The sequence below is a fragment of the Thalassophryne amazonica genome, chromosome 6 (genome assembly GCF_902500255.1).
Source record: "Thalassophryne amazonica chromosome 6, fThaAma1.1, whole genome shotgun sequence".
In the NCBI taxonomy this organism is placed as follows: Eukaryota; Metazoa; Chordata; class Actinopteri; order Batrachoidiformes; family Batrachoididae; genus Thalassophryne; species Thalassophryne amazonica.
The window spans coordinates 33,494,702-33,517,748 of NC_047108.1; the positions used below are offsets into that span (position 1 = coordinate 33,494,702).

General features: G+C 40.9%; 1 protein-coding gene across 1 annotated transcript in view; it reads left to right on the forward strand.

Moving 5' to 3' along the window:
- clcnk (chloride channel K) overlaps window positions 1-23,047 on the forward strand; it is a 101,909-nt gene that overhangs the window by 62,876 nt on the left and 15,986 nt on the right. Inside the window, 3 exon segments of the mRNA XM_034171465.1 lie at window positions 4,814-4,909; window positions 8,859-9,075; window positions 17,938-18,071. Coding sequence (XP_034027356.1) covers window positions 4,814-4,909; window positions 8,859-9,075; window positions 17,938-18,071 — 447 coding nt within the window.

The window sequence follows — 23,047 nt, forward strand, 5'->3', positions numbered from 1 at the left end:
GAACGCGTACTGTATTTGGAATGATATGGCCTTACAACTGTCCACTGTGATGCTCTTGTGTCTGCTTGCTGTCCTCACCTGGAAATACATTAAAAACATATATCGCTGTTGCGATGGGTTGCAGCGAGCGAGCGCACAGCGAGCACATTGACAGGCTGTCCCAGGTGAAACGGACCATCAGATCATGTGAACACACAGTGGGTGACCTGAATGTCATGTGAGCCGCGCACCGCAGGACTATGCCAAGCCAACAGCGTGACAAATATGCCACTTTCAGTCATGTTTCACCAAAAATATGCCGTATTAAATGCTGTTTTGTCAGTTATTACGGCGAAAAAAAGTGCCATAATAACTGACAAAACGCCGTTTCATTTCTCTTTTTTAAAATTCATTTATCTCCTAGTTGATTTTAGGCATTTTACGCTGCTGTTATAAGACAGTTATTGTAGCACAGTGGTAAAGTTTCTTTCTGTTAATCAAAGGTTTTGCAAATTGCAGGTTTGAATTCTGCGAGTGGCATTTATTTTTTTATTTAATGTGAGCTCTGCTCCACATGATGCAGTGTCTGTCCTGCAGCGTGCTGCCCACAGTACACTCGTGTCAGACCAGACACGCACACAGGGCCAACTGGAGACACCGGGCCAGCAGATGTGGACATGATAAGAGCGCACTGCTTCATTCATGTTATGTCATGACTGTACATCTATGACCATGGGTCATCTACAGAGGAACAGACTATTCATACTTGTATTGTCCGCTTGATAAGAAGGATTCAACAAAATGCAGTGTTTTTTTATGGTGTGTGTGTGTTTTGTTTTTTTTTTTCTCCACAGTAGAGGCGCAATGTGGTACAACATGTCCACCTATTTCTTTTTTCTTCCCCACAACAGCGACGCGATTTAGGGCAACACGTTCTAGCTGGTTACACTGTGCTGGTTGCACTGTGAAACCATCGCTGGTGTGCCGTGCACCTCTGTGCGTCACGTGCGTCCCTCACGACAGCAGGTGAAATGTTTCATGGTTCCCCATTTCGTGTTTGGTTCTCGGATTTTCTTCCAGTTTCTGTGTCTTTCGTGTTAGGTTTGAAGGGGCCCTAAAGTTTGTATTGGTGCTTCTCTGAAGTCTGGACAGCAGGAGGAAGAAAGCTGTTGCCCTGCTGTTAATATATTTTCAAAGATATCTAGTCCAGTGCCCATAGGAAGTTTGCATTTCTATAGAAAATTGGGAAAATTGGGAGCTTAAGTAGATTTCTCATGAATTGTCGTATGAGGCTCTGTTTGAAGGTGGGATGTAGAAAGAGGTGTACCTATGTTATATTATGATATTACTTGAATATACTATTTCATATTGTTTTAAAAATCAGTTTTTATTATCAATGATATGAAAATAAAAGGATTCATATTAAAAAGGTCATTGGAAGAGACACAGACAAAATTAAACACAACATTTACCCCCACCTCCTGAACTTTACTTAAACTTAAACTCACAGCAAATATAAGATTTTATTCAGGTTATGTACTTACTGAATCGTAGAAATAGTGGGAAATTTATTGGTGTTATCAAAAAACAGATTTTAGCTAATGTCTTCAGCGCTGTCAAGTTAAACTCAGTCGCAAGTTACACTGACAGCATGCCTTTCACAATAAAAGTATTTGTTGGGATGCTGGTGTTGAACATTTTATTCTGAAACGATGTGAGCAACATGAAGTATCTGATGTTGTTTAACTTTGCTGCCAGTAACATAGACATTATATACGTAGACACCTCATAACTTGCTGCAACGTAATCCAGTGTCACCGCCATAATGGATGGGTCTCTTCACAATAGGCTTGCACCAGAGTCAACCGGAGTCAATGGGGAGTGAGCAAATTTGCCCGTATTTTGTGCTGCTTCTGGTTGCAACAACTGGTGCAGTATAGAAACTAGATCATGTGGGATTACCTTTCACAAATAAGACTGAACAATAATTTTGGTTATTTTACCATTGTAATATTATGTCATCATAACAAACGGTACTTATTACAGCAGGAACTCTCTCTCATTAGCTGTGTTTCCATCGAACTAGTATTGCAACTCTTAAGCGAATTTTCGTTAATGCGGCAAAAGAAGGAGTGTATTTGTGTGTATTTCCATCCACTTATGTGCTTTTGTGTCATAATTCTTTGAAATTGAGAACCATCATTTCATGCTTAAGTCATTTGTAGTGTCTGTATTTCACAAAGTCAGGCTGCACCACATCGCAAAATTAACTCCACTGGAGTTACAGCATGCCAGCACATGCAAGAAGCTGTGCAAAACAGTTCTTTTTCCAAGTGTGACCGTAGGACCTTTGTGGCCAGGACGGCGGTGGGATCAAACCCCGGACTGCTCGCACTAAAGACCAGGACTCTACCAGGTCACCCAAAGGGGAATTCCCTGTTAGCCAAGCTAGCGGGAATGTCTTTTCAATCTGGACTTCATCTTGCTACATATCGCCCCACCATTTTTGACTTCGTCCCGAAGTCACAGGTGCATTTAAGCATGTTTTGTGACTACCCACATCCTGCCGACAACGCCAGTTGTGACCGTAGGACCTTTGTGGCCGGGACAGCAGTGAGATTGAACCCCGGACTGCTCACACCAAAGACCAGAAAGGGGGAATTCCCCTTTGGCTGACCTGACAGAGCCAGGCAAGTGGGGAATTCCCCTTTGGCTGACCTGGTACCGCTATCCCAGCCACAAAGGTCCTACGGTCACACAAGGGTTTTAACTCTCCAGCCCCAGCTGCAAGCCTAACAAGACCTTGGAATGACCTGGAACTTTCTTTTCCTTGCCTTGAAAAAAATGTTCATTTTTGTAACAAAACCTGATGAGCAAAGCAGAGGAAACTGAAGTGATGTCCCCTGTGTGTGGGTGTGAGAGAGAGAAATTCAAATGAACAATCCAAACTTGTTTCATTACTAAATTATAAATTAATTTGTACATTTATCTATATGCCAACTCATATGTTTTTGCTAAAGAGCATAAGACAAAGTATTTCAGCATGAAAGTACTTATTTTGTAATGTGTAACAGCATCCCGTATTGTAACTGAGTCTCTGCTGTTTCTAACAAATCAAACCGTGGGAAAATCGAATCAAATCAAATCAATTTTATTTATAAAGCACCAAATCACAACAAACAGTTGCCCCAAGGCGCTTTATATTGTAAGGCTTAGCCATACAATAATTACGGAAAAACCCCAACTGTCAAAACGACCCCCTGTGAGCAAGCACTTGGCGACATTGGGAAAGAAAAACTCCCTTTTAACAGGAAGAAACCTCCAGCAGAACCAGGCTCAGGGAGGGGCAGTCTTCTGCTGGGACTGGTTGGGGCTGAGGGAGAGAACCAGGAAAAAGACATGCTGTGGAGGGGAGCAGAGATCAGTCACTAATGATTAAATGCAGAGTGGTGCATACAGAACAAAAAGAGAAAGAAACACTCAGTGCATCATGGGAACCCCCCAGCAGTCTAAGTCTATAGCAGCCTAACTAAGGGATGGTTCAGGGTCACCTGATCCAGCCCTAACTATAAGCTTTAGCAAAAAGGAAAGTTGTAAGCCTAATCTTAAAAGTAGAGAGGGTGTCTGTCTCCCTGATCCGAATTGGGAGCTAGTTCCAGAAGAGAGGAGCCTGAAAGCTGAAGGCTCTGCCTCCCATTCTACTCTTACAAACCCTAGGAACTACAAGTAAGCTTGCAGTCTGAGAGCGAAGCACTCTATTGGGGTGATATGGTACTATGAGGTCCCTAAGATAAGATGGGACCTGATTATTCAAAACCTTAAAAGTAAGAAGAAGAATTTTAAATTCTATTCTAGAATTAACAGGAAGCCAATGAAGAGAGGCCAATATGGGTGAGATATGCTCTCTCCTTCTAGTCCCCGTCAGTACTCTAGCTGCAGCATTTTGAATTAACTGAAGGCTTTTCAGGGAACTTTTAGGACAACCTGATAATAATGAATTACAGTAGTCCAGCCTAGAGGAAATAAATGCATGAATTAGTTTTTCAGCATCACTCTGAGACAAGACCGTTCTAATTTTAGAGATATTGCGCAAATGCAAAAGAGCAGTCCTACATATTTGTTTAATATGTGCATTGAATGACATATCCTGATCAAAAATGACTCCAAGATTTCTCACAGTATTACTAGAGGTCAGGGTAATGCCATCCAGAGTAAGGATCTGGTTAGACACCATGTTTCTAAGATTTGTGGGGCCAAGTACAATAACTTCAGTTTTATCTGAGTTTAAAAGCAGGAAATTAGAGGTCATCCATGTCTTTATGTCTGTAAGACAATCCTGCAGGTACAAATAAATCAGGTACAAATTTGGGGAGTTATGGCTTATTGTTGTTGGGGATACACCTTCCTCAGTACAAATAAATGCACTGAGGGTTCAACAGGGACCCATCCAAGATGGTGGCCGACTACGTCAGCTCTAATAGGCAGTGCCAGTCTGTGAGGTACGTATATAATGTCTATGACCAGTAGTCCAAGCTGTTTAGCAAAAAAAAAAACAAAAAAAAAAACAGGAAATCTCTCCTTTATTTAATTAAATCACCATGCTCTGTTCATAAATGAATTATGTTTATGTAATGTTACAGACAAATTATTACTGTTTGCTGTTACATCATGTGAAGTTAGGTGGCTCTTTAAAAAGCTTTGAGCATTAAATACAAGGATATCTTCATGCATCTACCTACTTGAAGATGAAAAATGAAAATGCAGTGTTGTGACAATGTCCAGTCTCATTTATTGTTGTAATTTATTAATTTGTTTTCATTTTGTTTCCTCCCAGGGGCAGCTTTAGGCCGTTTTGTTGGCGAAGGACTGGCTTATTTGTCTTCAGGACAACGACAAACATCCATTAATCCTGGAGGATATGCACTGGCTGGTATATATATATATAAAAAAGTAATGGTTACTTGTGGCCTGATCAGTTTGTCTCTGCAGTGTTTATATCCTTTGAATGCATGTCACCACTAATCTGTAGCATAATAATTTTTAGTTACAGTGCCTTGATAAAGTATTCAGCCCCTTGAGATTTTACACATTTTAGTATGTTTATGCCCATCTTCTTGGCTTTGATATTTTTATTTAATTTATATCAAGCTGTAGCGGTTCACTTTGAGTTTGAGTTTAAGGAGGATAATTTTAGAAATTTTAATATTGAGAAGTCTGAATTACTCTATTTGAAATGGCATAAAGAAATTACAATGAGTAAATTCCCATGGGGCTGAATACTGTTTCAAGGCACTATAAATGCTTATTTTGCAGTACAGCCACAAAGAGCAATTTGCTACAATTAAAGATGTTTAAAACAGGTATTTATTAGAGCAAACCCTTAACAAGCCGTATTTTACCATTTTTAAGTTGGGGGTGTGGGATCTGAACTTCAAAACAAGGATGGAAAAGTTATTTATTCATTTGAAGGTTCTCAGTCATCCACATCAGAGATATTTGAAATATGAGGTCTGTTAGAAAAGTATCCAACCTTTTTATTTTTTTCAAAAACCTGATGGATTTGAATCACGTGTGCTTGCATGAGCAAACCTTGAACCTTCGTGCACATGCGTGAACATTTTTACGCCTGTTGATTGCGTCATTTGCTAGTAAGCAGCCTTTGTGTGAGGACGGGTGTTGTCTCTCGTCGGATTTTCATTTCAAGGAAAATGGCGGAACGACTGGAGCAGCGCGACTGCATCAAATTTAGCCAGAAACTGGGCGACAGCCAGGTGGAAACCATTCGGAAGAATTTCGCTGCTACTCTTTTCATGGCCAAATCTTCTGTCACAGTGGAATGTGCTAAAAAAGTGTTGATGTCCACCTCTTCCGCAAATTCTCGGATAGTCACACGATGGTCCCGCATCACCACAGCGTGATCTGGCAATGATCTGGTCATTTCAGCATGTTGATGGCCGACCGGAGCGTGGCTCGCTCTCCACCGTTGTGCAGACGTCTTTAAACCGGTTGTACCGCTCCTTAATCTGTGTGATGCCCATAGGATCGTCACTGAAAGCCGTCTGAATCTTCCGAATGGTTGAATGAACTTGGACACAAAAATGCAGGACACAATTGCAAGACTCGGCAAGTGGAAGTAGGTACAAGGGAAGGTAGGCAATAAACAGCAGTGGCATCCAAATCATGAAACAAGAAACGACAAAACAAGAAACGACAAAAAAACAGGCAAAGGTTCGCAAACACAGTGTGGCAAAATTGCGAAACAAGGACTATTAGGAAGGCTGGGATGACAACACAAATGAACAATGGACTGGCAGAGACATGAGGAATACAGAGGGCTTAAATAGTGCAGGCGGTGATGGAGGAAAATGAGGGACAGGTATGAGGGAACATTCAAGAATGGGGAGTAGCAAACAGACGGAAGACACACCCAGACACAAACCCCAGACACAGGACAAGAGCATACAGTGAACACAAACCAAAAAGAAGCAATACAAAACCCAAACATGAACACAGTCCCACATGACACATGAACACAGTCCCACAAGATAGATAGATAGAAGCATTTTGCAAGCACAGCATACAATCAAATTAGGAGTGTTGCTCCACTTGTGCATTAAAAATATAAATTAAAAACCCTCTTTCACCCGTTCAAATACACAAATACTAGATTTGAAATCTTTTTTTTACACCAACTCCCAACTGGACTGCTCATTTATGTTCTTGTTACTCACCCACTTCTCCGTACCTTTTTTTTTTTTTGCTTTTTTTTTTTTTCACTTATCCAAGGTCACTTGGATAAGTGAAGATGAAACAAGAAGCTAACTGAATTACAGTAATCACTGAAACAGCAGATGGCAGTAGAGAGAAAATACTGGGCAATTCTGCAGTACAATGACAGCAAAATCTGACCATATATTTTAGATTTCAATTAAACATTTGCTCTGATTGTAATTGTGTAACTGTCAAATTGCCTGTCAGTATGACAGAAATGCATATGTAATGCAAAGAAAGTGAACACAATGAGCCTCACACCAAGGCTTTACACCATGGCTTCAAAGCAGTGTTAACACAATTTGAGCCAATGCGTGTAACTTCAGACAACTGTGTCAGTGATGTGTGTACACACAAAGTACTCTATCTTACATCCAGTACAAAGCATTGCAAAGAACGGTACAAGTGTCATTCCTGTAAATTACTATACCACTTGAGCTCATGTTTGTGTAAAAATGAGGTGTCATTGGGTGCACAGTGGGTGTGTTTATTATCTATCACCAGCAAGTATTTGCAGTCAGACCATGTGTGAAATCCAGCACTGTGTCACACCTTCAAAGAGCGCAGCACGTTTTTCATAAGCAGCTTCGTGACGTACATGCACTGCATGCACAGCGACACTAAATAGTGCATAATCAGAACCATGAAACTGATTTGAATACAAAAACTAACAATGAAATAACAGTAATAACTAATGGAAACAAGAAAACGTTTGTGCAATAATTCAGAGCTGCCTTTCTTCCTCCCCACTAGTGATACTGTGTGGAGATCATGTGGAAGAGTAGATTTGGTTTTCACAGAAATTCTGCATTTTAAACATAGTTTAACATAAAAATGTAAGGGTGGATAGATGAGAATTCAATGCAATGTCACTTCTGGGAATATGCCACACCAAAAGTAGCCTGACCATCAGCACAGCTAACATAGAAATGGAAACAGGCCTGAAGTGAGGAGAAAATGGTGGTTAAATATGGAAGTAAATCTGTGCCATCAGACTTTGAATTTGAATTTTTAAGGTTGAATATTTTTAGCATTAAAATCAGAGTTTGAAGTTGAATTTCTAAGGTTGAATTTGTTTAGCATCAAATTATTCAGCCTCAAAAAATTCAACCTAAAAAAAATTCAACCTTGAAAAATTCAGCCTAAAAAAAATTCTACCTCCAAAAAATTCAACCTAAAACAAATCAACCTAAAAAAAAAATTCGACCTCAAAAAAATTAAGCCTAAAAAAAAATTTCACCTCAAAAAATTCAACCTCAAACAATCGAGACTTACTTACTTACTTCCAAACATAAACGTTAGATGATTGAGACAGGGATCGATTGCTTCTCCCTGCTTTTCTATTTTTTGAGGTTGAATTTTTTTGAGGTTGAATTTTTTGAGGTTGAATTTTTTTGATGCTAAACAAAGTCAACCTTAGAAATTCAACTTCAAACTCTGATTTTGATGCTGAAAACATTCAACCTTCAAATTCAAATTCAAACTCTGATGGCACAGATTTACTTCCATAGTTAAGAGCAATCAACAGGAGAGACCCAGAATATCAGGTAATTACAAGAAATGTTGAAAGGGTTCAAATCAGAATCAGAGTAGCTTTTATTCACCAAATATCCATAAAATACAAGGAATTTGACTTGATGAAATGTTGAAAACAGTGGTACACTCTGCCTTCTGTGGACAGCCAATGTCTTATCCATGCATAAGAATGACATCATCTTTGGGATCCCTGAATTCTCCTTTTACAATCTGTGCTGAGATACACAAACACATTACAGACACTAAATACACAGAATAGGCAGAAAGCTCATGTCTGTGTTAAATGCAGCCAGGTGAATCATGGGTATCCTCTTGGGCTTCTGCAGCCTTTGGGGTCCTCAACACTGACACTCTTGTGTGCTGAATCATGCCCAAGGACAGGTGCCACATGGGCAGAATGTTGTAGCTGATGTTCCATTGACCGTTTGTGTGGCACAAACCCATTCCAGCAGTACCCATTCAACATCAGTTTACTGAATATGAAATGTGGTATAAACTACGTATTTTGTCAGCTTATTGTTAACTATCCTCCATAATTGGTCTACCCGGTGATGTTTTGTTTTTTCTTGTAGGTGCTGCTGCCTTTTCTGGAGCTGTGACACACACTTTGTCTCCGGCTCTCCTGGCTTTGGAGTTGACTGGTCAGTTCAGCCACGCTGCACCCGTCCTCCTTGCGACGCTGCTGGCTAATGCCATAGCTCGCTGTAGACACCGCCCATCTTTTTATGATGCCCTCTCTGTCAGCAAAAGGCTCCCACACCTGTTGTCCCTGGTGAAGGTCTGCCCCAGGTTGGTCAACACAAAGTGACACACTGATTAAAGCTGTGGTTTCTGAATGTGCTTAAAACTCAGTGTAAGCACTTTTATATATGTGAACTGATGGTAACTGGAAAACCTGCAAACCTGTAGCAAAATACTGACGCTGAACCAAGCCTGTGGTGGACAGTGATAATACCTCCGTCACACTAGAGTATATATGAGCCCGAATGCCATACGAATGAGGATTTGAACGAGAGTCGTGCAAATTTGAGCTGCACCCGAACGCCTCATATAGCATTCTTACAGCAATCGGCACATTTGTGCGCCAGAGCACATGCACTCTACATTCATGTTGCGCTCGTGTTGGAAAACAGACAAATCGCGGTGGAGTTGCAGTCGTGGAGCAATCTGACTGCAGGCGTATTCGTAGGGCAATTCGTACGCCATTCAAAGAATTTGGACTGTGTTCGAGGGGCTGTACAAATTGTTCAAGTACATCGACTCATGGCCAAATGTCTCAATTGTCCTCCCCATCACACTAGAGCATGAATGAGCCCAATGCTGTCAGGTCTTCAACACAGTGAAGCACAGCACTTGCCCTGCCCCCCCCCGCTTGCCTTCTACCCAAATCTTGGGTGACACATATGGCATTGGAGGGATATTCTGCCGGCATTGTGGGGTTTTGTGCTGTGTGCTTTTTATTCTTTGTCTTTTGTAAATTTTATTGGTTTTATTTTTTCGTGTTAGTTGCAGTTTTGTGTTATTCGGCCTGCAGTCTGGGTAGTCGCCCTAGATTTGGGAGCTGTTGCTTCGTACCACATTCTGGGTATTCCAACTGCATTCGTACACAACTGTATGAATGTCTGTTGCGTATGAATGCACCTTGAATTCTGTTTGTTTTTCCAATTCGTGTGATTTGTATGCCATTCGTGCTTGAGACCATGACCAATGAGGGTTGAAAATAGGGAAAGGATCCTATGACACATAAGCAATTTATTTTCCCAACATACCAATGGAGGGTCAAATGGCACTGCCATGCTACATAGTATCATACATACATACATTTGCATCATGGAGCCGGAGAAATGTCATAGACCTTGAATTGTTGCTGAAAATAATTTCAAAAGTGGAAATACAGGACAGCACACACAGTTAAAAAACACAGGCCAACAGAATTCCCATTGATAAAACAAATGTGGACAGATTTCATGCAGATGTCTTGCGGAATATTTCCTGGACAGGTCACATAATAATTACACGGGTCAAATAATAATCACATTGGTCTGCTGTGTCTGTAGTTGTGAGTTATAAGGAGTGACCCCAGTGCAGAGAACGGAAGTTGATATTTCAGTCAAGAGTTCTTAATTTACCCAAAAACTGGGAGCTCGGAAGATAACAATTCCTCTATGGATGAATAAAATGAATTAGTGTTTAAAACTGATGTTAAAAAAGGTCATTGCTGCCTTAAAAATTGCTATACCATTTTTTTTTTTTTTTATGAAGTAAAGCGAGCTCTGAGCTTTTCATCCGCGTTTTTTTTTTTGTAACAGCTACGACTCGTCCTCACCTCTTAAAGCGCGGTGATAACAGCACACCTGTACTGAGCTTTACAAAGACATTTTTATGCTTTATTTCCTCCTTTATTTAGAGCTGAGCTGAGCCGCTCCGTATCTGCACGTTAAAACAGCTGATCCTCCACAACGCGTCAACAACTAACACTATTTTCCACTGAAATGCACCTAAACTCTCTGTCTGGGGAGCACATGATGTGAAAACACAATAAAACTTTCTGACCTGTAAATCTGGTCATGTTTTCTGCATAAATAAATGTTATCCATTCTTTGTGCTCAAACGCCAAAGCAGGGGTGAATCCAGATGGAATGGGGGCGTGGGGCAAGGATGTCCCCCCCTCACAACAAGGTCCAGTTTTGAAGCCTTTTTTACTACTACAACTACTAATACTACTTAAATAATAATAATTTCGACAAGTAAAATGTTTAGAGAAAATTTAAATGTTAGAAAAATGTTAGAAAGAATTTAATAGTTACATTTATTAACAATGTAGGTTAGAAATTACAAGTTTTACTGTTACAGTGCTGTCAACAATTGAATATGAGGTCAAGAAAGAGGTCTTTATTTTACTTTTATAAAACAAGTATATATTTTCATTGAAGTCAAGAAAGGGTGACTATAAAGTGAGTCAGGGACCATTACGGCCATGACAGTAAGTGAAGGTTAACTTCAGCTATTAATTGATGAACAGCAACCTAACTTGTTCATAAATCAGACATCTGTGTGTGAGAGAGACATTCTGATCTTCTGGTCCAAAGTAAAGTGCTGTCTAACTGGGTCACTCAGATAGTAATTAAGGTTGGATATTATTTCCATTTGTGCTAACTCTGCCAGTCACATAACCTAGCCTAGCAATGTAACCTGTGCAAATGGTGTGCATGGCTAGCTACCATGCTGTCGCCGCCAGGTTGTTTCTTTATTCTTTATTCTATTTGTGTGACGGTCATGCGTCGGTCATACGAAGTATGCTGTTTTGCACAGTCTGCGGTGCGGTGGCGTGGTATAACGGTGTCCCTGTCTAAAATGTATTTTCCCAAGTCCTGGCATAATTTCACATACCTAACATTTTACTTTAAATTGAGTCATTCTCTAAGTTGATTAGCAACACAAATTGGTAATAAAAGAAATCCTTGATGTTACTTGTAGCTTGTAGTGAGATAGACAACTGTCTCCATCTTGTAGCCTTTTTGTGTACTGCAGTTTCAAAAGTTCAACCTTTGTATCCAGTCACTGGTCCAGTCATCCAGTCATTTCTTGCTTTATCTGATGAATTGTATCATACAAGTAATGATATATTATTTATAGTATAGCCTACAGTATTTCTATAACAAATGTTTTTATATAATTTCTATTTCTAAATTTAAGTAACAAGGCTGAATGAAATGACGGCTTATTATGTCTAAAAAGTAATGTGACCTACTGTCAATAGATCATACTTTTGATAAGCCTATGATAGCTGTATTTCGGGAGAACTTTTCATAATGCTTCTTATAGTGTTAAAATGTATGTGTCTCCTGGTGCACATTGATCGGTTAAGGCACCAAAAAAAAAAAAAAAAAAAACACTGTCACAGCAGTCTTTATTTTTTTCCCCTTCACTACCTGGTGGTGGCCTGGTCTTGGTTAAAAATGCCCGGCCTGAAAACTTTCCCCAGTCCAGCCCTGCATTGGAGGGTCAAATGGCACTGCCATGCTACATAGAATAATACATACATACATATATACATTTGCGTCATGGAGCACAAAGTCGTAAAAGAGGAAGATGTACAGCTTACCTTTGATTTGGAGGTGATGATTGTAGAAAGAAAATCTTGTTAAGGGTCAGATTAGTCCAGAATAAAATATAATCCAGAGACTTTAAACTGTCATGCATGTCATTGTTGTATGACACGGAGTTACAGAGCTGCAGCTGCATAAATCAGGCTTTAAATTACCTAAATAAATCATCATAAATTGTAAATTTATGTAAGTTTGATAGCTTAACTATTTTTAGATTTATTTTGATAGCACCTGTACCTGGATGTGTTGCTGTATGTGGTTAAGATTTAAAAAAATTGTTGAAAACATTAAAGGTTCATTCAGTAGTTCACTGCAGTTGGAACCAAAATGGTGCTATGTTCTAAGTTAAGGCCACTCTCTCAATTAAGACACACTAGTACAGTGAAGACTGAAATCACAGTAGTACAGAAAGACAAAACAATAATAGCATGATCTCATGACCAGCCATGATCAACTTTTGTTAGTACATATCCTTCAACAAAACATACGAGGGCTGTCAATAAAGTAACGGTCATTTTTATTTTTTTCAAAAACTACATGGATTTCATTCATATGTTTTTACGTCAGACATGCTTGAACCCTCGTGTGCATGTGTGAGTTTTTCCACGCCTGTCGGTGACGTCATTCGCCTGTGAGCACTCCTTGTGGGAGGAGTCGTCCAGCCCCTCGTCGGAATTCCTTTGTCTGAGAAGTTGCTGAGAGACTGGCGCGTTGTTTGATCAAAATTTTTTCTAAACCTGTGAGACACATCGAAGTGGACATGGTTCGAAAAATTAAGCTGGTTTTCAGTGAAAATTTTAACGGCTGATGAGAGATTTTGAGGTGATACTGTCGCTTTAAGGACTTCCTACGGTGCGAGACGTCGCTCAGCGCTCTCAGCCGCCGTCGTCAGCCTGTTCAAGCTGAAAACCTCCACATTTCAGGCTCTATTGATCCAGGACGTCGTGAGAGAACAGAGAAGTTTCAGAAGAAGTCGGTTTCAGCATTTTATCCGGATATTCCACTGTTAAAGGAGATTTTTTTTAATGAAAGACGTGCGGACGGATCCGCGCATCGGGACGCAGCCGACGCGGTGCGGCGGCACAGGAAAAACACCTCCGTGTTGATAACCATTTATAAAATCCAGGCGCTTTTGATGGCTTTCAGTGGAGTGAGTATATGAGAAATTGTTTAACAGGCAGGACATGTTCCAACTTGTCCTTAAGGCTTTCAACAGAGGTGTTTTTCCTGTGGCGGAGCGTCGCGGCGGCTGCGTCCCGACGCGCGGACCCGTCCGCACGTCTTTCATTAAAAAATCTCCTTTAACAGTGGAATATCCGGATAAAATGCTGAAACCGACTTCTTCTGAAACTTCTCTGTTCTCTCACGACGTCCTGGATCAATAAAGCCTGAAATGTGGAGGTTTTCAGCTTGAACAGGCTGATGACGCCGCCTGAGAGCGCTGAGCGACGTCTCGCACTGTGGGAAGTCCTTAAAGCGACAGAATCACCTCAAAATCTCTCATCAGCTGTTAAAATTTTCACTGAAAACCATCTTAATTTTTCGAACCGTGTCCACTTCGATGTGTCTCACAGGTTTAGAAAAAATTTTGATCAAACAACGCGCCAGTCTCTCAGCAACTTCTCAGACAAAGGAATTCCGAAGAGGGGCTAGACGACTCCTCCCACAAGGAGTGCTCACAGGCGAATGACGTCACCGACAGGCGTGGAAAAACTCACGCATGCGCACGAGGGTTCAAGCATGTCTGACGTAAAACATATGAATGAAATCCATATAGTTTTTGAAAAAAATAAAAAGGACCGTTACTTTATTGACAGCCCTCGTATATTTGAGTGTCTCCTTTATATGAAAACTCTTGCTTATACAATTAAAGTTGAGGTCTTGTAATAACTTAAAATTGTTACATTCACACAACATTATCATTGGTTAAAAAACAAAACAAAAAAGCTGATCAAAGAAATATTCAGAGTGAGTTTAGATATGACAAGATTTATTTGATACTGAAGCAGCGACTCTCAGGCTTTGCTAAAAGCTTCATTACTTGAAGTGCATTCAAAGAATTCAGAAGTCCAAGTTTGAAATTTCAAAGTTACGAAAACTATGTGATCAGTTGATTAACTCCAAAAACAATATGGATGCGATGCATGCAGTAACATATTCCAGCTTGTTTGTTTAAAAACTGTTTGTTGTGGATGAGCAAGATGGAAAATTGTATAGTATAAGTGTATTTTTATTTGTATAGTCTGGACTCACTCGTATGTTTTTGCACTTGGGGTCACCACAGCAAACCTGAGGTGGATGTGCTTATTGAATTGGCACATTTTACACCTGACGCAACCCCACCTTACATGGGAAAATGTAGCACTGGAAATGTTTCCGGTTCAGAACTGTTGAACTGGGAACCTTCTGCACTGAAACCAATTACATGAACCACTTGTTCACCAACATTGGCGACAGTTTGGACTCATTAACAGCATCCATTATTGCAGACGTCTTTCGAAAAACTAATATAACGCAAAGCTAAAATAACCTCGGCCATATGAGGATTGTGTGCTTTATAATTTTCAGTTGTTTAATCAATTATTAAGATCCTATTGTCTTACAATTTGTACATGTTCAATCAAGCCCCTCTATCAATCAATCACACACGCTAACATCCGTAAATTGCTTTGTAAATCAGTTCAGAGGTGTTATTAGGTTACAAAAACAGCATTTTCAGTTTTAGTAGTGTTTATTTTTTGCTAGTTTTTACATAATATACAGTATGACAGAGGTTATGTTTACACACAAATGAAAGAGTTTCCACCTAGCTAGCAGCATGTGATGTCAACATGCTAATGTCAGCGAGGTCATGCCATAAAATTAGGTACAGAATGCAACTTTTTAACCTCTTAAAATATGTCAAGGTTAGCCAACTTCGAACTTGTCCAAGGTCTGTGTCCCAAGAATGTTCCCTGTGAATTTGAAGACTGTGGCAGGCTAGGCACATACTATTAAGTAAAACTGACATTAATAATACTTTTTAAAAATATATATATTATGACTTTTCCCCTCCACATCTAGGAGGGCAGCGCCCGACCGCCCCCTATGGGCCGGCCGCCACTGGTGGCAGCAATAGAGCGGGACCTATGCTGTACACAGACGGACGGACAGAGCCCAGGTCTTTGCAATGCCCGATGGCCATATGTTGGCCTCGGGTAATAATACTAGCAACCTCACAAATATATAAAGAATGCAAACATATTGCATACAAAAGCAAAGAATTTGTTAAAAGTGATTAAATGATAATTGTAATATTTCTGTTTCAACAGACATAACAGAGGAATCAACTTGGATAAATCAGAGCACTGAATTCCATTTGAGTTTCTGACCATGAAATTCAAGCCAAACACACTCAAATGTTTTTGTTTTGTTTTTTTGTTTTTTTGTTTTTTTTGGAGGGATGGGGGGGGTTCCAAGCAAGAGCTCCTAAATTCCAAATGTACAACATGTCAGGAATGCGTCATAAAGTCTTATTCTTCTGGCTGCTCCGTTAGGAGTTGTGTAAATCTACAAATCTCCTTTTTTCTCCTTTCACTGAGTTCTTTGGACTTCACCATTGTTCTGAGTATTGGTCAGTCCAGTTAGTGCTGTCAAACATCCTTTTTACTAGAACGCAGACCTGTGGGGAACCACAGGTTCTAGATGTGGTTATTTGTACTATACACGTAGGACAGCTGACTTCTGGAGAAAATCTGTTTACAGTTGTGCTACATTTTTAAGTATTGACACAGAAAAATATCTTGGCTTTTATGAAAGTCTTTTTTGAAGTATAAAGCTGCGGCTTCAATTGTGCTAAATTTTCTAAAATGATTTTTTTTTGTCCCCAATAAGCTTTTCTGAAGCTGCTTAACCAGTACAGTATTCCATACAAAGAAATTCTGAATAACTGAAGTTATATTTGCACTGTGACAGTGTTCAAATCAGATCAATTTTTTTTTTCTTTTTCTTTTCTTTTTTTTTTTTTTTTGGCCTATGTGAGACAATTCTGCTATTTTGTCCGGAGTGTGATGATGTTAATTCTGGGTTTGGGGTCACGTGCATAAGGAAAATGTTCAGATTTGAATCTGCTGTCCTGATGAGAGTGCGTAAGCATGAACACATCACTTCCATCCTCCGATCACTTCAATGGCTTCCCATTTGTGCCCGGTTCATGTACAAAATTTCATTGCTCACTTTTCAATGTTTATACGGTAACACCCCATCATACCTCACAGAACTCCTCACCCCTCACTGTCATGCACCTTCTCTTCACTCTTCCAACACCCACCTCCTTCTCATTCCTAGGACTCAGTCCCGCACCATAGGAGACTGCTTTCTTCCACACAGCCCCTCAACTGTGGAATGCCCTGCCTCCTCATCTGAGGGCGCCACAGACTGTGGAATCATTTCAAAAGGGCCTTCAAACTTTTCTTTTTACCCAAAGTTTTAATCGATTTTTGAATTTTTTTGCTTCCCCGATTGTTTTAATGATTGTTTTAACAATCTGCCTACTTTCGTTTCTGTTTATATCAGTCTTTCCTTTTAATTGCTATAGCACTTTGAGATTTATTGTAAATGTAAAGTGCATTATAAATTAAATTTATTATTATTATGTTATTACATTAGAGGATGGACAGACTGATGAATTCTGTTAGGTCTGCAGCAACCTCACAGGATTTATTTTGAAATACAGACTCTTATTGTGGAAGTGTGACATAAACAGGCTTGCTGTTTTCAAAAAATACTGATTTCTCAAAAAATATAGGTCTGATCACCTTGCTGTTTTCACGACTTGAAAAAAATACGTGTCAAAGGACGAAAGTCAGCTCTTTGTGAATTACAATTGATGGTGCAGATACACAAACACACAGGGGCCACTTGCCTTTTATTATACGGATGCTGACAAAGAGAAAATAAAAGTTGTAGTCAATCATGATCACTAACAAGGAAAAAACAGATCTTGACCTTGCTACATTAAAAGACATTGTAGAACCTTCAGCACCACTTATTGAAAGATTTAAGTGAATGCATGTGCATATATACGAGACTGTGTGGATTAGACAAGATCCAAAATCAATTCAAACGTGTACATATAGTTCCTGTTTTTAAAGTCATTAATGATGTATGCTGTACAATTATTCCACCCTGACAAAACAACAATTCAAGGACATCATGAACTGTCCAAAATTACCATTACATTCATACCAATGAAACGTCAGACCAAAACTGCATGTGGGTATGTCTGTTTATGTATATGTAGATATAAAATTTTATGATATACTAAAAAGATCCCCTTTGTACCCCGAGCTTTAATTTGCACTCAGACTGAGCACTGTGTAAATAATAAAGTGGAAATGGATAAGCCTCAAATGCATTTGTGCTATGTGCTTGAATCCATGTGCTAAAGATTGTCAAGGACTTGATACTGTATATTTTAACATTTGAATCTTATGACAACAGTTACACGAGCAGCATGTTTTCACTAAAATAAAGGATTTGATCCACTTCTTCTGTCCTCCAGGCTTTATTGTACACCAGTCGGAGAAGTTGTGAACACTCAGCCAGTGTATCTTCACAAAGCAGCCAGACCAGTGGAGGTTCAGCATGCTGTCAACAGCAGCAGTGAAAAGGAAATCCCTGTGGTCGACTCTCACGGTGACAGACAAAGATTACTGTTTTAATCTGCTGACAGGAATCATTTGGTTTCATGTGTATGACAGCTCATATCAGCCCTGAAGAGAACCGAACAAAACAATACAGTGTATCCAGAAAGTATTCAGAGTGCTTCACTTTTTACACATTTTGTTATGTTACAGCCTGATTCCAAAATGGAGTAAATTCAGTTTTTTCACTCAAAATCCTACTCACAACACCACATAATGACAACATGAAAAAACTACTTTTTTTTTTTTATTTTTGCAAATTGATTAAAAATACATACCTAAGAAATCACATGTACATAAGTATTCAAACCCTTTGACAGCAATTACAGCCCCAAGTATTCTTGAATATGCTGCAACCTTGGCACACATATGTTTCACCTATCTTTGGGAGGTTTTGTTCATTCGTCTTTGTAGCACCTCTCAAGATTCATCAGGTTGCATGGGGAGCATTGTGCACAGCCATTTTCAGATGTTTCCAGAGATGTTCAGTCAGATTCAGGTCTGGGCTCTGGCTGGACCACTCAAGGACATTCACGCTCCTTTGATATCTTGGCTGTGTGGTTAGGGTCATTGTCGTGCTCAAAGATGAACCATTGCCCCAGTCTGAGGTCAATAGCACTCTGGAGCAGGTTTTCATCCAGGATGTCTCTGTACATTTCTGCATTCATCTTTCCCTCAATCCTGACTAGTCTCCCAGTTCCTGCTGCTAAAAAACATCCCCACAGCATGATGGTGCCACCACCATGCTTCACTGTAGGGATGGTGCCTGGTTTCCTCCAAACATGACGCCTGGCATACACATCAAAGAGTTCAATCTTTGTCTCATCACACCAGAGGTTTTTGTTTCTCGTGGTGTAAGAGTCCTTCAGGTACCTTTTGGCAAACTCCAGGTGGGCTGCCATGTGCCTTTTACAAAGGAGTGGCTTCCGTCTGGCCACTCTACCATACAGGCCTGATTGGTGGATTGCTGCAGAGACAGTTTGTCTTGCTGGAAGGTTCTCCTGTCTCCACAGAGGAATGCTGGAGCTCTACAGAGTGGCCATCGGGTTGTTGGTCACCTCCCTGACTAAGGCCCTTCTCCTCCATTCCCTCAGTTTAGACAGGCAGCTGTTATGGCATATATTGTCACCATGGCAATATATGCACTGTTCAAAGGCACCGGCATATAATGTCACCGGCACATATTGTCCCAAGTGATAATATATACTGACAGTCAAAGCACATATCGTTGCTGGTCATCAGAGCAAGAAGTAAAACGGCAGGCATCCCATCACCGGAGATCATCGCACATCGACCGATAACCCTCGATGCAGGCAGCCGGTACGCGAAGGTCTGAAAAGTAGGCTACGCATGGATGCACACTATGCATAAGTACCATGACAATTTCAGATGAAGTTTTCACGTACGGTGCCTGCAGTTGCTGAGTCCTCTCGCGCCCCTCCCTTCTCACTATGGGTTTGTCAAAGTGCGCAGTTGAACCGAAAATGACTGTCGCGTGGTGATGTCCTCCCCAAAGTGAGACTTAAAGCTAGAGTTGGTAGTTCTGGAGAGCTCGCAAGAGAGATAGGAAGATTTGAAAGTAGCACCTCCTCTAGGTTCCTCCCCCTACCCTGTCAGTGCTCTGTCCAAAGCCACGTGCCCACAAACTTGAACGTGCATCTGACTGTGGGACTATCCTGACTGCAGCTACTCGTTCTTAAATTCTCTCACAACTGTGTTTAAATAAAGTCTATTGAAGTCCTGCTCACAGACTGATTGCCAGAGACAGGACATGTCCACATCCAGTAAAAAGTCCGGACATTTCCAGTCCACTCATGGACGATTCGTTTGCGCACACATGTGAACAATTAAAAGAAAAAAACTGGCTGGCTGCAGGCAGTTCCTCACTCTCCCCTCAAAATCTCATAAAGGACAAAAAAGGACATAAGTCCTGTTCACAGGCTGATTGCCAGAGACAGGACATGTCCACATCAAGTATAACTCCAGACATCTCCACGTTTACTCACGGACGGTTCGTTCACGCGCACGATAAACGATAAAAGAAAAATAAACGAACTGTTTATCTTTCTTCAAGGGAAGAAAGATAAACTATAACAGAAATCAGAGCGCAGCCCTGCACAAGAACAAATATAAACTAGAAGAGAAACCAGAGTGCACAGTCTGGCTGCAGCCAAAGTGCCTGCAGATCCTCCTCTGCATCCTCACCTCCTCTCTGCCCCCCTGCTGCACGCACCTGATGCAGACATTTCTGCGTTGTCATGACACCACATAAAGCAACTCAAAACAGGCCCAGTGTGAAAGGGGCTGCACATCGTGTAGTACGACATTTATGCATGAAAGATTTTTGAACATTTCAGCTCGTCAAGTGGAGTAAAGAAGTGAACAGGGCGAGTGGTGATGTCAGCGGATCGCATCAGAGCGCAACTCGTCTGAACATTATAACAAGAACTTTTTGTTATAAACATACTTTAACAGCTGCACACAAGAAGGAAAGAACACACAACTGTTTTACCAAGCCATAATAATGTAAACATGACAAATAATTACCTTTTTAAACGGCTCAAAATGCTTTCTGCAGCTCAGGGCTTAATTTGAGGGGGAGCAAGCTGGAGCGCGCTCCGGAACCTTGGCCGCGCGCTCCGGAACCTCTGACGTTGGCTCCGCCAGCTATTTATACTGGATCCGGTGATCCGCCACCTCTCTTGACTAACAAAATATAAAAAAATTTTAAAAAATCACCACGATTGCTCCCACTGCCACTCATACCGCCCTCCTGTCTGCTGTGCGGAATTGCGCCAAATCTGGCAACAGGTCCAGAGGCTATGCTCGCTGTTTTGATCCGGATGTTGACCGTAGCTGCAGAGCTCCGTGGCCACCGAGAGAGGACTTGGATTCTTTGCGGGTCCCGCATCCGTACCCTGGAGGCAGTGAGCGAAGGGAGAGCCACGCATTGTGTTCTGCGTGTGTTTGTTTATAATCTTCTCACACAAGAGAAAAAAGTGAGAAAATGTTAATGCCTGTTTGAGAAAAGTGTGTAGTGAGGGGTTTTACAGCCTTAAAACATCTATAATAATTGTAAAAAATAGTGCTGGCTACTTTGCGGATTTCGTTTATTGCGGGTTATTTTTAGAACGTAACTCCCACGCTAAACGAGGGACCACTGTACATCATTAAACAGGAATTTGTTCTCTATCCGGATTTGGTGTGACTAGTGTTATTAGGCCTACAATACATGCCCAGTTTATTTTCGGTGTGTCGCACAGCGTTGTTCGCACAGCGTTGTTCGCAAGCCCCCCCGCCCTTCTTTTTTTTTCTGCACCGGAGCCACCCATCCTCTGCGCTCCGGGACCTCCCACTTTACAAATTAAGCACTGCTGCAGCTTGTTAGGTGCACGCGAATGGCTGAAGCTGGAGCAGTCCTCTGTGATTCAGGAAGTGATTACAGCCGTTTTTAACAGCCAATTTTCAAAGAAAATGATTACACCAACATGGCACAATCTGGTGGAAGTGGTAGTTTCAGCTGTATTCCCTCTGCCATCGTACCAAACTTCTTTGGTGAAACGAAATGAGTGTGCACGCGTGGAGGACAGACGGGGCGTTGATCCTGGTGATACTAGCAGGAAGAACTAGACATGAAGGCATCTGATTGTTTTTTTTTTGAGAGCGCACCGCAGGGGTTATATCGGCCGGAGTTTTATTGATCTACATTTTCTACAGACGTTGGATTTTTTTCATTACTTTTTCTGAATACATAATGTATTGACTACTGTTAGGATAGACGGACCATTTCACTCAATATAACAAAAGTGTTTCTGAACAGAGTTACCTACCCTAGTTTAAGGACATTTAAATGGGTGCTTTTTTGCTGTGAAGTTCAATGTGCAGGATATTATATTGTCATGTACGCACAGATGAAGATGATTTGGGCTGCTACCGGCGGAACAATCACACAGGGATTTACACTGCCCCACAGATTGTTGCGGCATATCATGACAATATGTACCAATGTTCATGGCACATATTGTCGCTGGTGCAGTGGATTGTATGTATGAAACACACCTGGCACATATTGTCTCTGGCGACAATATGTGCCACAATGTGGCCATGAACATCAGCATATATCGTAATGGCGACAATATGTGGTGTAACACGGCCAGCTCTTGGAAGCATCCTGGTGGATCCGAACTTCTTCCATTTATTTATGGATGATGGAGGCCACTGTGCACATTGGGACCTTCAAAGCAGCAGAAATGTTTCTGTACACTACCCAGATTTGTATGTTAAGACAATTCTGTCATGGAGGTCTACAGACAATTACTTTGACTTCATGCTTATTTGTGCTCTGACATGCACTGTCAACTGTGAGAACTGTGGTGTTTGTTTGGCAGCACAGTGGTTTAGTGGTTAGCACCAATGCCTCACAGCAAGAAGGTCATGGGATCGCTTCCTACCCTTTCTCTGTGGTTTGTGTCTGTGTGGGTTTCCTCTGGGCATTCCAATTTCCTCCCACAGTCAAAAGATGCTTATTGCTTATCTGCTCCTTTCTCTGCCCCTGACCATGGCAGCGTCTCTACTTCTGGAGTTGGTCCTCGGGTGCCGGACTGTGGCTGCTCTCTGCTGCTAGTGGTTGGATTGTGTCTGACTGTAATTAGGTTGGGTTAAATGCAGAGAACAAATTTTGTATGTACATGTGTATATGTACAATGACAATAGGAAGGCTGTTCTTCTCTCCACTGTCTTATATGTAGACAGATGTGTGCCTTTTCAAATCATGAATCATCGCCATGAATTTACCCCAGGTAGGCTCCAATTAAGCTGTAGAACCATCACAAGGATGATCAGTAGAAACAGGATGCACCTGAGCTCAATTTTGAGCTTCGTGGCAAAGGTTGTGAATACTTATGTACATGTGATTTCTTAGTGTTTTACAAAAATCCCAAAAACCTTTTTCACATTGTCACCATGGGG